The sequence below is a fragment of the Halichoeres trimaculatus genome, unplaced genomic scaffold (genome assembly GCF_033239565.1).
Source record: "Halichoeres trimaculatus isolate MK-OKI-2021-1 unplaced genomic scaffold, fHalTri1.1 fHalTri1_scaffold_6, whole genome shotgun sequence".
Lineage (NCBI taxonomy): Eukaryota > Metazoa > Chordata > Actinopteri > Labriformes > Labridae > Halichoeres > Halichoeres trimaculatus.
The window spans coordinates 14,259,758-14,273,574 of NW_027437184.1; the positions used below are offsets into that span (position 1 = coordinate 14,259,758).

At 40.1% G+C, this 13,817-nt stretch overlaps 1 protein-coding gene across 12 annotated transcripts in view; it reads left to right on the plus strand.

Annotated features, from left to right (window-relative positions):
* LOC141791451 (RNA-binding protein Musashi homolog 2) overlaps positions 1-13,817 on the plus strand; it is a 311,762-nt gene that overhangs the window by 274,936 nt on the left and 23,009 nt on the right. For 6 of the 12 annotated variants that reach the window (XM_074671944.1, XM_074671945.1, XM_074671943.1 and 3 more), the window contains exon 11: positions 5,554-5,673. The exons of 2 other annotated variants lie outside the window; for them this stretch is intronic. In XM_074671944.1, coding sequence (XP_074528045.1) covers positions 5,554-5,673 — 120 coding nt within the window. The remainder of the gene's footprint in view (positions 1-5,553; positions 5,674-13,817) is intronic. 4 more of the 12 variants (XM_074671948.1, XM_074671947.1, XM_074671953.1 and 1 more) reach the window with 1 other exon arrangement.

A 13,817-nucleotide genomic window follows, 5' to 3' on the forward strand; every position in this document is an offset into this window, starting at 1 on the left:
TCGAGTTCACACAGACTCACAAAATACAGGTGCAGGCTAGAACAGAGCAAGAGCGCAGAAAAATTCAACTTTACTGGCCAAAAGTGCCAGTATGGGCAATGCACTGTCAGAAACATAGAGCTTTTTGTGCTGTGCATGCTTGACCGTACAATGAGCTGGGTATGCTGCTTTTTTTTTGGGAAACATGCTTTAACTCTAAGCTTGTTTTAAGCAGGGGATGTCACTGATGCATTTAAGGAAACAATCCAGTATTAAGCTAAACTCTATACACCAAGCCCTTGTTTGTTGGCCAAGACAGACTATCTTAATTGTAAGCTATTAATTGAAACTCAATTCAGGCACTTTCTTTTCGGTGCCCTCCTTAGATAAAGTGAAGCCCTCTCAGTCAGGGTAATCTGACAATAAATCTCCTGCTTTCAACCATGGACTTTTAAAAAAATGGACGTCATCTTGCTCAGATTGAAGTGAGGTCACCACTACAACTGCTCCCCCTGGTGGCTGGCTGCAGTATAGGTCAAAAAATCTGTCTCTCCAGTCTTTCAAGATGGGCTGTGATCAAACTTTAAAAAATTAATACATCTCGTAAAAATGTTTCTTTCTTGTTGTGGTTGTTTGAAGATATCATTTGGCTGTCTTGTATTCAAGTTCTCTTTTTTTTCTGAAAAGTTTCATTTTCATTAGTTGTAAGAGGTTAAGAACAAGGTTTTACCATACCTTTAATGATGATCAACAGCTGCTGTTCTTGTGTATTTTTTTCAGGGATAGTAAAATACGCTGGGGGGAGGAGTCAGGAAGAGATTAGACTCTTGAAAGAAAAGAATATATAATATTATTGTCATCTGACTCCACTCAGATTCTCCCAGAATTCCTCACAGTCTCCACTGCGCAGACTCTGGCTGCACAACGCTTACCAGTGGCGGCGCCTGTGCAAGAAGTGTTTTGGCTTCAAAACCGTACAACGGTAAATGTAAGAGCCCAATATCCACTCCATATACAGTCAGTGCTTTCAGAAGTCAAAAGTTGTTGCCTGACACCTAAGACATTCAAATTTGCCATACAGAAATTCTTTCTCTTTTTTTGCTAGTTGACTTGTTTGCCTTTGCTTGTCACAAAGAAGCATCTTTGCTCATTTCAGTCTGTTTCATAGCCAGTTAAATAATCCTCCTATGAGCTTTTGAATAAAAATAGTAATAATGAAATGTTCTTACATACAGAAGTAAGACGCAAAAAGCCAAGAAACAAAAAGTTAAGGAAGTATAGCATGTGATTTGTGTAATCTCTCAAAGTCCCTGTGTTCATTATATTTATAAACTCCCTCTTGCTCCCTCTCACTTTCCCTGAGGGTGACTTATCGCTGCAATAAAACGATACAGCTGTTTCATTACTTTTGGATTTTGGACATCATACAATAAAGGCTGCTGAACCTGATCAAGCTCTTTCATTAATAGAAGAGTTCAAGAGTCCGACTTAGCCTTAAAAAAGAAGAAAGTTAAAGAATATGAGATGATTGTGAAGCTGTGATGGCAAAAAGCTCACAGCATGAGATACAAAACCAAGTGGCCACAAGGGGCCACCCTCATGATACATTTGGTGCCAAGAAAGGACTCTTATGGTTAATGTTAAGCCCTGCAGTTGCATAAATTTCTGGCTCTTTATGTTGTAAGCTGTTTATCAGATAATATATTCAAGTTTATGTCGAAGCTGTATGGGAAGTCAGTGAATGCTTTTTGCAGTGTGTGCAGAAAGTTATTACTTTGAGTGAACTTGAAAATCTCTGTAGAAATTTGTGGTATTTCTTGTTCTGAATATAAACATCCAAAAATTGCTGACGCTCGTGTCAAAATGTAATTGATATGTGCATAGAGAGGGTAAATTGACATCCTTCATCTTTCTTTTGGTCTAATCTTTCCTCCTCTTCGTGCACACTCCTAAAGAAGCCTGAATTTCCATGCTCCAGGCTTTGAGCAGAGAAAGCTGAGGACAGTTCCCCCGAGCCCGGACACCAAGGCCCCCAGGCCTCCACAGCTCATAAACAGATGTGTCCTTGTCCCCAGCCAAGCGCAGCCACTCAAGTGGCAAAGCAGGGGCCCAATAATTGTGAAGAATTGAAAGCTAAATATTGGCTTTATCTCCTCAGTAATAAAAGGGCCATGAAATTGATTTAATGCTGCAGCGCTTCTCTTGGGTGGCTTCTTACAGCGTGAGCACAAAACAATGAGCAGCAGCCATCTATTAATTAACCCACCTAATCCTGCAAAGTTAATCTCTCACCACAACTTTGCCCGCAACTAACTTCCAAGCCAGTGGGTCTATTGGGGGTGTCATGACAATGGCAGCGAGTGGAAGATAGATTCAGCACTTAGAAAAGGAGGGAGAGAAAGAGGGGGAGGAAAGGAGGAAGAGGTGCAGCATGACACAGTGTTCCACACAGCAGCCATGGGGACAGAGTAAGTGGAAATGCAGGGGTGCATGGCCATCATTAGCATAGCATCAGACTTGATTTGTGTTTTTTGTGAAAAGAGGCGGAGAGAGTCGTTTGAGCCGTTAGAATCAGTTCCCGGTGTGTCGTGGCTGCAGTCGCATAAATGTGCCTGATTTTCTTCGCCCGTTTTTGTCGTCTTTTTTTATGCATTCTTTTTCCACTGCACTTTCTCACTCCTGTTTTCTATCCTGAGCTGTTAGATAGTCGGGCAGCAAAGTGGCATTTCTTCCTCTTCTTCACCTGCCTCCCAGTCCCAGCGTGATGGCACCTCACACCCCAACACACACACTCATGGTCATATTGTGTCGACAGAGTTGTGAATTACCTCCTTCTCAGGCGGCTGATGAAAAGCTATGTGTTTTTCTCTTTGGCTGCGGCTCATCTGACCCTTCCCCTCTCACTCACCCCTCCTCTTTCCACCCCACTCCTCATCAGTCTTTTGTACGGTGGAATAGCAGTGCGAGGCTCGCTCGGAAAAAATGGGTCACCAGCTAGTGCTCCTCTCACCTCCACAGCATTCAAGAAATAATCCTCTAAGGTGTCCTGTGCCATTCTTGTAATGTCTGAACCACAGTCTCTCCACGATGTGGCCCCAAACATAGAAGAAAAACACACATAGAGCTAAAAGAGACCTCAAGAAAAGCTGCAATTGAGGGAATTTAGCTATCTTATTTTCTGCTAGTGAGGAAAGCATTTCCTGTGGAGATAATTTCAGGAGGCTGATTAGGCATAGACGGTGTTGAGCCCAGAGTGAGGAATCTCATCACAGCTAATGACATGCCATTCCTGTGCAGAGAGAGGAGCCCAGGCCCTGGGCACGGACTAGCCTCTGTCAGCCACCTCTAGCTACCGTGTTCATTAAGGCCAACAATGTAATTACAATTCACAGATACAGCGTCGGCTTAATTACAGACTGATTATTAGGCTGATATTTGTTGGAATAATCAGACCCTAAAGAAGAAGTGGATTTATTTTTGCATGCTCTTATTAGTGTATCATAAACTGACAATTTGGACTGATTTATGGATGCTTACAGAGACTTTAAAAGCTTCAAAAATCCCAGCATTGGAAGACTTAGTCTAAATGTTTACATAAGAAGAAACAAGCACGAGAGACTTGTTCAGCCTTCTCATAATCCAACAGTGAGAAGTCTCTTCAGAACAACAAATCACACGACAGATGTCTTCATCAGATTGTGGGAAATGTTCTTTTTTTATATATATATCTTCTACCTAAAGAGATCCAACAATAAACCTTGGTATGCTTTTTCTCCTGTGTTACAGCGGCGGATTTCTGATTCAGTACAAAGTCACAGTAATTGGGAGCACTCCTGAACAAAATGCAGGGACGGTCCCCAGAGGAGGAGCTATTATGTCCATGTCTATGCAGCTCAGATGTGGCTGTAATCTTTCATCCAAAGCATGTGACATAAACACCCCCCAGAGCCGAATCCTTTCCCTAATATAATCAGAGACCTAGTGGATTGAGAAAGTCAGCTTGCTCACAGTTTTATGGATGAATAAGAATTTGGACCTATTCATTTTGACATACGTATGTCAGTAATAGAGATGAACGATTTTGAAAACTACTGTAAGTGCGTTTTTTTTATTTTTTTTTTTTCCAATTTTGCGATGGCGATTTAGCATGCAGTTTTGTTTGGAGGGGACATTTATCCTCTGCATCATTCGCTATACAGAAGCACTACGTCATTCTATAGTTCAACCAACATGACAGAGGATACCATCAACATATAAACATTTCGTTCCTGCAATATTTAATTGAAAAAGAAAATGGAACACTGTGATTTTTCTGATCTCCAGTTGTCAGTAAGAGTAACAAACTATACAAAACAAAGTGAACAAAGGTATAATGGAAGAAGATTAGGGCCACTAGAAATTAAAAAAAAAAAACGTCCAAATTTCAGCGTTCTGACTTTAATCTCAGAATTCTGACTTCAGTCTAAGAAAAATAGTAAAATAAAAAAAAAATAGATGTTTTTTTTTTTGTTTGTTTTTTTTTTAGTGGCCCTAATCCTCTTCTGTAAGGTATGGCTCTACCAGCCACAGTCAATCTTTTGCGGATCTCTGTAGCTCACAGGTTTTTGCCAGAAAAAAACAGCAGATTGACTCTTGCATGTTTTGAGGAAGAACAAATACAAGTGACTGTATTTACTCCAGGTCTATGTGCATGAACCTTTTTTTTTTTTTAATTGCAGCCTTTGCAATTTGAAAATTGCATCATATCATATTGCAATGTCAGTTTTAATTCAATTAATTGTTCAGCCTTAGTAGATAAATGTAAACGAGATCTCATTTGAAGTACTTTTGTCCTATTTATTGCATCATAATTACCTTAAGTTACCATGAAGGAGATTATAAAGTGTTCTCGATTGTTTTTATCCTTATAAGGAGAGTGACTTTAGTAAGTATCTGCTGCTGTTAGATCCTTGAACACATCCAAGGTATTGGATGTAATGTGCATTCTCAGGTGAATGAGTAATATTCAACAACAGAACTGTAGACTGAAAGGCAAAGGTGCAACCATCAGGGCTGCTTTAGTCGTGAAGTAAATCAATGTGATTGGCTGTGAGTGGCTATGACGTCACTGTTTGTCTGATGCTGTGGCAGATGACTTCCTACCTGAGTCTGCTTAAGATTTCTGCCTGGTCTTTTTCGCGGTTCTTGCTCATGGCAGCTGAACATCAGGGCTTGAGGGTCATTCATGCAAAGAGTGCAGGCTGGACATGCTCTTTTTGTTACATGTTGTAGGAAAACATCTTAGATGTGGTGCTTTATAAATGAAAATTTACTCACCAGTGATGAAGTAATGATGTGATAAAAACATGGTATATCTCAGTAATGAAATTCAACAGTATCAGTTACTGGCACAGTGCCTGAGCCTGTCCCCAGGTTACTCTGACATTTCTTCCTTGTCCCTGACAGCTATACTTTTATCCCACACTGAGGCAAAGAGCTGGTATCAACATGCTCCTGTAGCTCTGAGGTGAGCTCATCCATGCGCAGTTAGTGATGTTCATGTGTGTGTATGTGTGTGTGTGTATGTGCCTGCAGGCTTCCCAGCAACAGCATACGGACCGGTGGCAGCGGCAGCGGTAGCAGCAGCGCGTGGCTCAGGTAGGGGGGCCCGTGGAAGAGGCGGCTACTTGGCGTACCCACAGAGCACAGGGCCAGGTAAACGCTCTGTCCATGTTCTGTGTGGCTGCTGCTCTCTCCAACTTCTCCTGCTCTGCTTCTCCCCATAGACATAGTCCCCCGAGCCCCCACGCACACATACACACACACTGGAACACATTTTGATCTTAGAGTGACAGCAATGCAAACACACACACATACCGAAGAGATTTTATCTCTGCTTTAACGAAGTGCTTAAACTATAAAAACTGGAACTTTAACCTTGCTTATAAATAATATTTTTAAAAAATTTAACTCAAAAATGTCTTGGGTTGGGGGTTAAGGAGATATAAGTATGTGAACACACACTATAAAACAACATCTTTTTTGGGGAAATGCATCAAAGCCTCACTGAATTAACAACACAATTTAACTGTAAAAAATTTGAATCTGATATTGAAACACTAATAAAACATAAAGTTTGATTGGTTACTAAATAAATGTAGAGATTTCCCTAAATCAGCTCATCGATGCACTAAATTCCTAACTTGGACTAAATGTGTGTAAGCCCACCACCTTATTTTTTTTTTGTACACTCAAGTTGAAAATGTTGTATTCTGGGATAAGTAATTCTGTTAATGATCTTAGCTTTTTCTATCATTGTACTAATAATGTGCATATGGCCGTTATTACTTTAGGAAAATGTTTTAAGATTTACAGTCTATCACAGTGTAAGGGCTCTTATTTCATTTTTTGTTTGTTGTTAGTAACCCTATTAGCATCTAAAGTAGTCACTAGCTCCCTCAGGAGTCCACAAAATATTGATCAGAAAATTATTTCCAGAAAATATTGTTGAATTTAAAAGGAAAGATATTCTCGTCAAATGACATGGCCATCTACCTTGACATGGTCGCAGGCATGGCCGACTCAGATTGCCTAGAATAATGTGTATTGATTAAGCTGGCAGATGAGAGGTGGTGCAAATTCAAACAATAGGACAAATCAAAATCAGTGCTTGAGTGTGAGCTACAAAATCAACAAAGCCTGTCAAACCATAAAACACATATTGGAACATTACCCACATAAAATCAGTTTGATTTTTACTGTAATTTGATACGTATTATTTTCAGTAAGTGTACCATTCATTTTCTCTTTGGATAACGTTACCCGCCATTGCAAAATTTGCAATAGTTGCCAGTCACCACAGTTTCTAAAATAACAAGCCTCTGAAAGAGAGCTGATTAATAAGAGGCAGCTTAGTGTCAGTCCCTTAAACCATGACTTCAAAACAGTCCCGGACCATTAAAAGAAAAGTTAAATCTCCACCCCCTTCCCCAACATGACACAAAGTATGAACACACTGTTAGAAGAGTCTTGCACAAGCCGCGTCAGCCCAACAGCCATGTTTGATTATCTAAACCAGGTTTATGAACCTGTGAGTTACTTTCACTGTTTGTGTTTGAAGTCTCAAAGTAAATCTTTGAAAGACTTCAAAAGTCTGAAAAGTTTGACAGAGTACTTCAGAGCAAGTGTGTCTGTCAGGCCGAGAGTTCAGCAAGCAGCAGCCACATTATTAGGACCAGTCTGTGCTGAGATTCAATCCATGATGATGTTTATCCAGTTTTTTTATTGTCCCTGAGCTTCCTTGAGATTTTCCCAGCAAATTGACCCCATACATTATTACTGTTTCTGAGTATAAGACTCACAGTTAACAGGGAAAGAGTAAATGTTAATGCAGGAGATGCCATCTTGATGAGTACAGGTGATGATTCATTCTCTAAGTCTTGCAGGAGTAAAACAGCTCTGCACAGAGGACTCGTAGTTTGTGTTCATATGTAGTGGAGACTTTTTATAGAGAGAGATGACTCAACTCTACGGTTTCATTTACTGCTGCAGTCCGTGTGAGCCAAGACTTTGTGTATTTCCTGCAAAGACTAATTTGTGTTCACGTCTATGATGCTTCGTTTTATGAAAGAGCTGCGTTTTATCCTAAGTTTATTACAAATATTTTGACGTTGTGTGCTAAAACTACAGATGAAACAAACCAGCAAAGAATATTATAAAAGTCAGCTTTGTTGCTCTGTTAGTTTGAACTCACTAGTCCATGAGTGAGCTCCTGAAGCATGATCAAGAGGGAGATGGAAAGCAGGTGAGAAATGGTGGATAAATGCTGTGAGGAGATTCCTGAATCCAAAAACATCCAAACAATTCTCTGAGACAAAAAAGAGATTCCTCACCCCCCTGTGTTTCATAATAAGAGTATTGTTCACATTTGTTTTTCTTCTCTGATATAAGCTTGTAGCTTGAGCAAGCTAACAACAATGAAATGCTAATGTTACAAATACACAGGTAATGCTAATTAGTTTAGCATACCTACAAACTGATGTAAATTGGCACAACGTTTAACTGAAGTTTTGAGACATTCATGTAACTCTGCAAACATAAAGTGTTCAGAAAGTTTAATCTTCTCTGTAGACTGCAGCTCAGCCTGTGGTGCCACCTCCATGGCTTGTTTTTAACTTTGAAATAGTGAAATACCTCAGAGACTTCATGCATTACTGACCCCGACTAGAATCTGCACGGCCAGAAAAACAAGTTTAAACTGGTTCTGTGTGGTCTTCATAGTAACATAAGATTACATGAGGCTCTGTGAAATCAACTTATCACAAAGTTTCATAAAAGTTTTACTGCATGGTTTAATATGTTGCAATAAGCCACAACTCAAATCGAACTCAGGGTGTGATTAACTCATTTAACGTCTAAATTTAATGTGCAGTGAACCCGTGATGAGCAGTGTTGGAAATGTGAGGTTTCTTAGATAGTGATTTTTGATTCAGTAAAGATAAATATCCGAATCAGAAAACTTCATTGATCCCCGGGGGTAAATTTCATTTCAGTTACACCCCTTTCAAGACATATAAGAAAACAAACATGAGGAAACACAGAAATGGGATGAATCTAGGAGCTACCCAGCTACCCAGTGCCCCTTTGCAATAGATATGAAAAAACAACACTGGGGGAAGAGAGGGGAAAAAGGTCAATTCCAGACTATTCCCAACAGGGGGCATAGTTTGAGATCAAGAAAAAAAAACATCTGAGTTCATAAGCAATGAAGCAAGCAATGAATAACAACAAACATAAACCTGAAGACTTGCACAAGTGTCACTGCTCAGCCACGGAGGGGGGCGCACGCAGCCTTACATGGGTACACACGCCTCAACCCTCTACAGCTAAACTAATATAAACTAAAACTAATATAGGGACTTTTTCAACCTGAAACATAAAACATGGTGCTCATCAGCTTAAACATGACTAATTTTTGGTAATATTCGTATACAAAGGCTCAGTTTATTCAGGGGCTACTCATACATGTCTATGCTATCCAAATTCAGTTAGTTAAATTTGAATTCGACTTAATCTTTTTCTATTATTTTCTCAACAGACTCTGAATCATTCTGGATGAAAGAACTGTAAACAAAATGTTAAAATTGAAGGACACAACAAGCTTTAAATAAGATAATGAATAAGATTTAATGTGTTAGTTGTCTTGAAACTTGCATGTTAAAGAAGTTTCTTCACATCAGGTTTCCAGCACTATTGACAGTATTGAAAATGTTAACACCTGAGTTGGACTATTTTGAAGATATCTTTACTTTTTTGTGACAGTTAACCATGGAAAAATATAAAGTAGCCAGCCAATGCCTGTGTGATAGCTTGTAAGATTCCCAGATGCCCTAACTGACAGAAAACACAGTCCTTTAATTAAAGCTCCTGTGAGGCTATTAATCTGGTTTGAAACAGACTTAACTTTAAAGCCTTGATATCGAAAACAAAACCATTGATGAGGAGTGTTATCGTTTTATACAGGTATTTGAATGACCAAAATAAGATTTTTATTCACATGTCCAAAGAAAAGATTCCCCACAAGCGATACATTCATCTGTCGAAAAAAAATAAAAATGGGAAGACTTTTTTTTTTTTTTTCCCAGGGGACACCGATTGTACATATGAAGCGCAAAATTAGCCAAGACCACTTTGTCCACAGGGCTGCCAAAACTCAGAAAACTGAAGTGCTTACAGGAGCTTTAAAGTGTAACTACAGATCACTTTGTAGGCACACACAGATGAATTTCTGCCAAGAGAGCTGTTCCAAAAAACAAGAGTCTTAAACACCGCATTGATTGACTTGTTAGCTTCATTTAGACATCCAGCCCCCCCACCCCACACACACACACACACAACTGTAGATCATTCAATGGCTGTCAATAGACTCTTCCCTGACTGCACACACAGCTTCCAGGCTTTAGAGCAAAGTGTCGTCTCTAATCAGACAAACTATTAGAAGCTTGTAAAAAGAAATCTGCAGTAAATCTGGCTCTGCTGCTGTCTGGTTTTTGAGTTTTAAATCAGCTGAAGAAGATGAACACATGTCGGCACAGACAGGCAGTAGCAGAAGAAGTGTCTGTAGTGTGGATAAAGTATCTGCTTGTGCGCACACACAAACACACACACACACACACACACACACACACAAACACGCTCCCCTTTGTCCTCATTTGCACTCATTCAAATCAACACAGGGACCACTGTAAGCCAATCAGATGTTTTTTTCCTTCACATCGCGCTGTGCAATTTTTGCATGTTCAAAACAAACAATTTACCCAACAATTGCAATGAACATCACTAAGAAGCAGGACTGTTGATTTGGGGTTAGCAGCAGCCAGGAAGCAAGGGACGTGATGGCAACCATTATGTACAGTTTAATTCTGACAGCTGCAAATGGAAGGAGGACGAGCAAATGACTGTGAACAGGAGGTGAGGGAAGGGGAGGGGGTTAGAGTGGTGACATCACAGGCCTGTTTTAGAGTACTTAAACAGCCACGAGGCAATCCTGAGGAAAATATCACTCACTGAAATAGAAAGATATGTCTGCAAATCAAGAATCCTTTCAGAGTAAGAGCGATAAATAAAAGGATATAAATGTGATTTAAATGAACTCATAAAATATCCGCAGCTCTATCCTGTTATATTGTTAACATTTATTAACTGTTATGTTCTCTAGAGCCAATGCATCTTCATGATTTAACAAGTGCACTCCTTCATTCTGTGGTTTGTGGCTTTTGAACAGACTGAGGGATGATTTATGGACGGCTTATGGAGCATTTGAGATGATGCAAAAACCTACCCCACAGTGGACTCTTCTCTCTCCACAGAACAGAGGACACAGTTTGTTTAGGCTTGACCTTCCTCTCTGAGTAATATCTGAAGATTTTGCTGCATCTCTGTCCTTCTATATGATTGGAAATGCAGCACAGTCAGCCCAAAATCAGCTCAGATTTTGCATCTTTGAAGTGTAAAAATTGAAAAGTGTTATTTTTAGTGAAAATGCTGATTTTGGTAGTTACAAAAAACAAATAGGGTACAAGTGTGGATTCTTTGTGCTTTGACTCCACCTACAGTTTCCATAGAGCACCACATATCATGTGTCTATGCCCAATCCCTGTGTCCTAAAGCCTGAGGACTGAGTTCTCCCAGACTTAAATGACATCAAGAGACCATTGGCTGAGGGCTTGAAATGGAAAAAAAATGAGAAATGAGGCATGACCTCACATGATATACAGAGACACGCTATCGGACTATAACAAAATTTTACCCTTCTGTTTGTATAAATGAACCAACACAGGAGATCGGTGTAAGACCTTTTAGTGTTTCAACTGAAAATTATACAAAACTGGTTGAAATACATTTAGTCTTTAAATGTGTAATGGTTTCATACTTATAGTATGGTCATTTAGTTGTTTTATTATCAGAATTTGTTGAATATTACTTCTGCATTTGTTAAATCTTATGGCGGCTGAACAGTTTTGTCTTTCACATCACTAAGTCTGCAATGACCTTGGTCCCACGGTGCAGAAATGTGTATTTGAAAATGTGACAGTGGGGCAGCATCACACACCTAACAGGAACACACCTTAGAGTCCATGAGGATTTTGGCAAATGTCTCCTTTCATTTTCAGAAAAGCCTTCCAGGGTGCCCCCCACAACTGGCATTCAGAATTAAAGCAGTTAGTTCTCCCAAAAATAAAAAAACAGCTTCAAAAGCTTTTTATGGTTTTTATTTGTTTCTTTGAATGAAGAAGTTGTGTACAGATTTTTCCTCCTGAGTGCCGTGAGTCTTGTTTGTCAACCACAGAGAGAACGTGGGAGACATTTTCTCCCCCTGACAGAGGGCACTTTCACAGACAAAATGACAGCATGCTGACTCTCCTCTCTGACAGTCCTCTGCTGATGACAAGGTGTATTTTGGACTTCTCACTGTGTCCCGCCACTTGCAGCAAACCATACTCTGGACAGAGCGATAGTTGTGTAGCATAACAAGGAAAGTTAGTGCAGAGGTAGAGCTGGCACTAGCTTTTTTAAACTTTGCTGTGATTCTGTGTTTTTAACTTTCAGTTTGATCTGTTTGAGCTGCATGTCTTTACCTTAATCAATAGATTTTTTTATCATAATAAATTAGAAGATCACCAAGATTTTTTTTTCTAACTTGTGAAACATCCAGATTTATCCATATTCATTCTTAGTTAATGCTCCTGGTTCTGTCATATGGGCGTGTATTTGTCTCTATCCAGGACAATAGAAAGGGTCTTGTGATCAATTATCCTCAATTCTCATCATCCCTCTCTCAGATGATTTTATTGCTCTCAGAAGACAGCTTTCAAAAAGTCCCAGTTACCTCAGTTAGAAAACATAACACCGAGTTGTTCTCAGTGAAGGCTCCATGTTTTATTTAGCCAAAGTTGAATCCAAGGCAGTTGGAGTCCAGGCGCTCTTTGAAGAGGTTGTTCCTCAGTCTGTACTCTATGATGGAGAGGTGTTTTTTTCTGCCCTGATCTCTACCAGGAGCTTGTTCCACTACAAAAGAGCGAGAACAAGGACTAGCCTTCTTGTTTGTGAGGACGTTTGAGAGACTTTGGCTCCCGGCAAGAAGCAGATCAGAGAGATCTGGCTACTTCACAGTTTATCATCGCCTAGAGGAATAGAGGTGCTGGCCCAAACTGGTATCACAAACTTTAAACTGATTTGCACCACTGCAGGGGGGCACAGGGGGATGCAAAGGGCAGAAAGTTATATCCATTAGAGGGCTTGAACATCTGCAAAGTAAAGCAGGGAGGGGAAAATTGCTAATTTGGAGATGACTAATGCATGCACCAGAACCTGGGCGGCTTTTTGGACAAGTTTTATCCTCCTCTGCTGTTGATGTGAAGGATGAATCTGCATAAATAAGCCACAGTTGCCTCTTAAACTGACTTGGACATATAGTTAATCCATTAACTGAATGCTAATATTCAATATTTGTGGTAGCATTTACTTGCCTATTAAAAATAAATCATGTATATCATTTTTCAGCCGTTAACTTTGTAAAAATTATTGAAAATGTCACCAAATTTACCCATTTGTTCAGGACAACTCCTTATATTACAGTTTTCTCCACTTTGAAGTAGACTCAGGTGAAATCTCCTGTGCTATAGCATTGTCAGATAGAAAATAGAAAATGCAGTGGATGCAGATGGTTCTGACAGTCCAGGGAACTTCACAGGTCCCAGTCTACTCTGCTTGAGTGTTTTCCTGAATCCCTCTGAGCTTTCTGGGAGCCTCAAATGTCAGTCTCAGATCTCAGCTTTACCTGCAGAGTACACAAAGACCCATTCAGCTGCCTTTAGAGGTCTGGCTACTTGTTATGTACAGTATGTCAGACTTGACTCAGGCGTTTGAAACTGAAAGAGGGTCGGCTGTGGTCAATGTTGTGCAGATTTTGGACTTTGATATGATTTGAAGAGGGGGTCCCAGCCAGTCTGATTGGAACAGAACCCGTTCCTCCTCTCAGTGAGTTTTCTCTCAGAGTTTTTCCCATATCTCAGTCCTCCAGGCCCCTTTTTCACCAGTGCATCATATTAAACTCATGTGACCAATTTATCCAGATTTAACTCAACGATAATTTGTGCTCAACACTCTTCCATATCTTCATCTGTGTCTGAGACCAGGATTGGCTGTGTGCTCTGGTCTCAATCAATCTGGCTGTTTCGTGTGTCCATTTGTCCCAGATGCTAATCAGCAGAGCTCTGCTCTGAGGCCAGAGGCGCTTTACACGCACTCGGTGCAAAATAACACAAGCAGGCATGCCAAGCTCATCCTGCTTGGGTTTT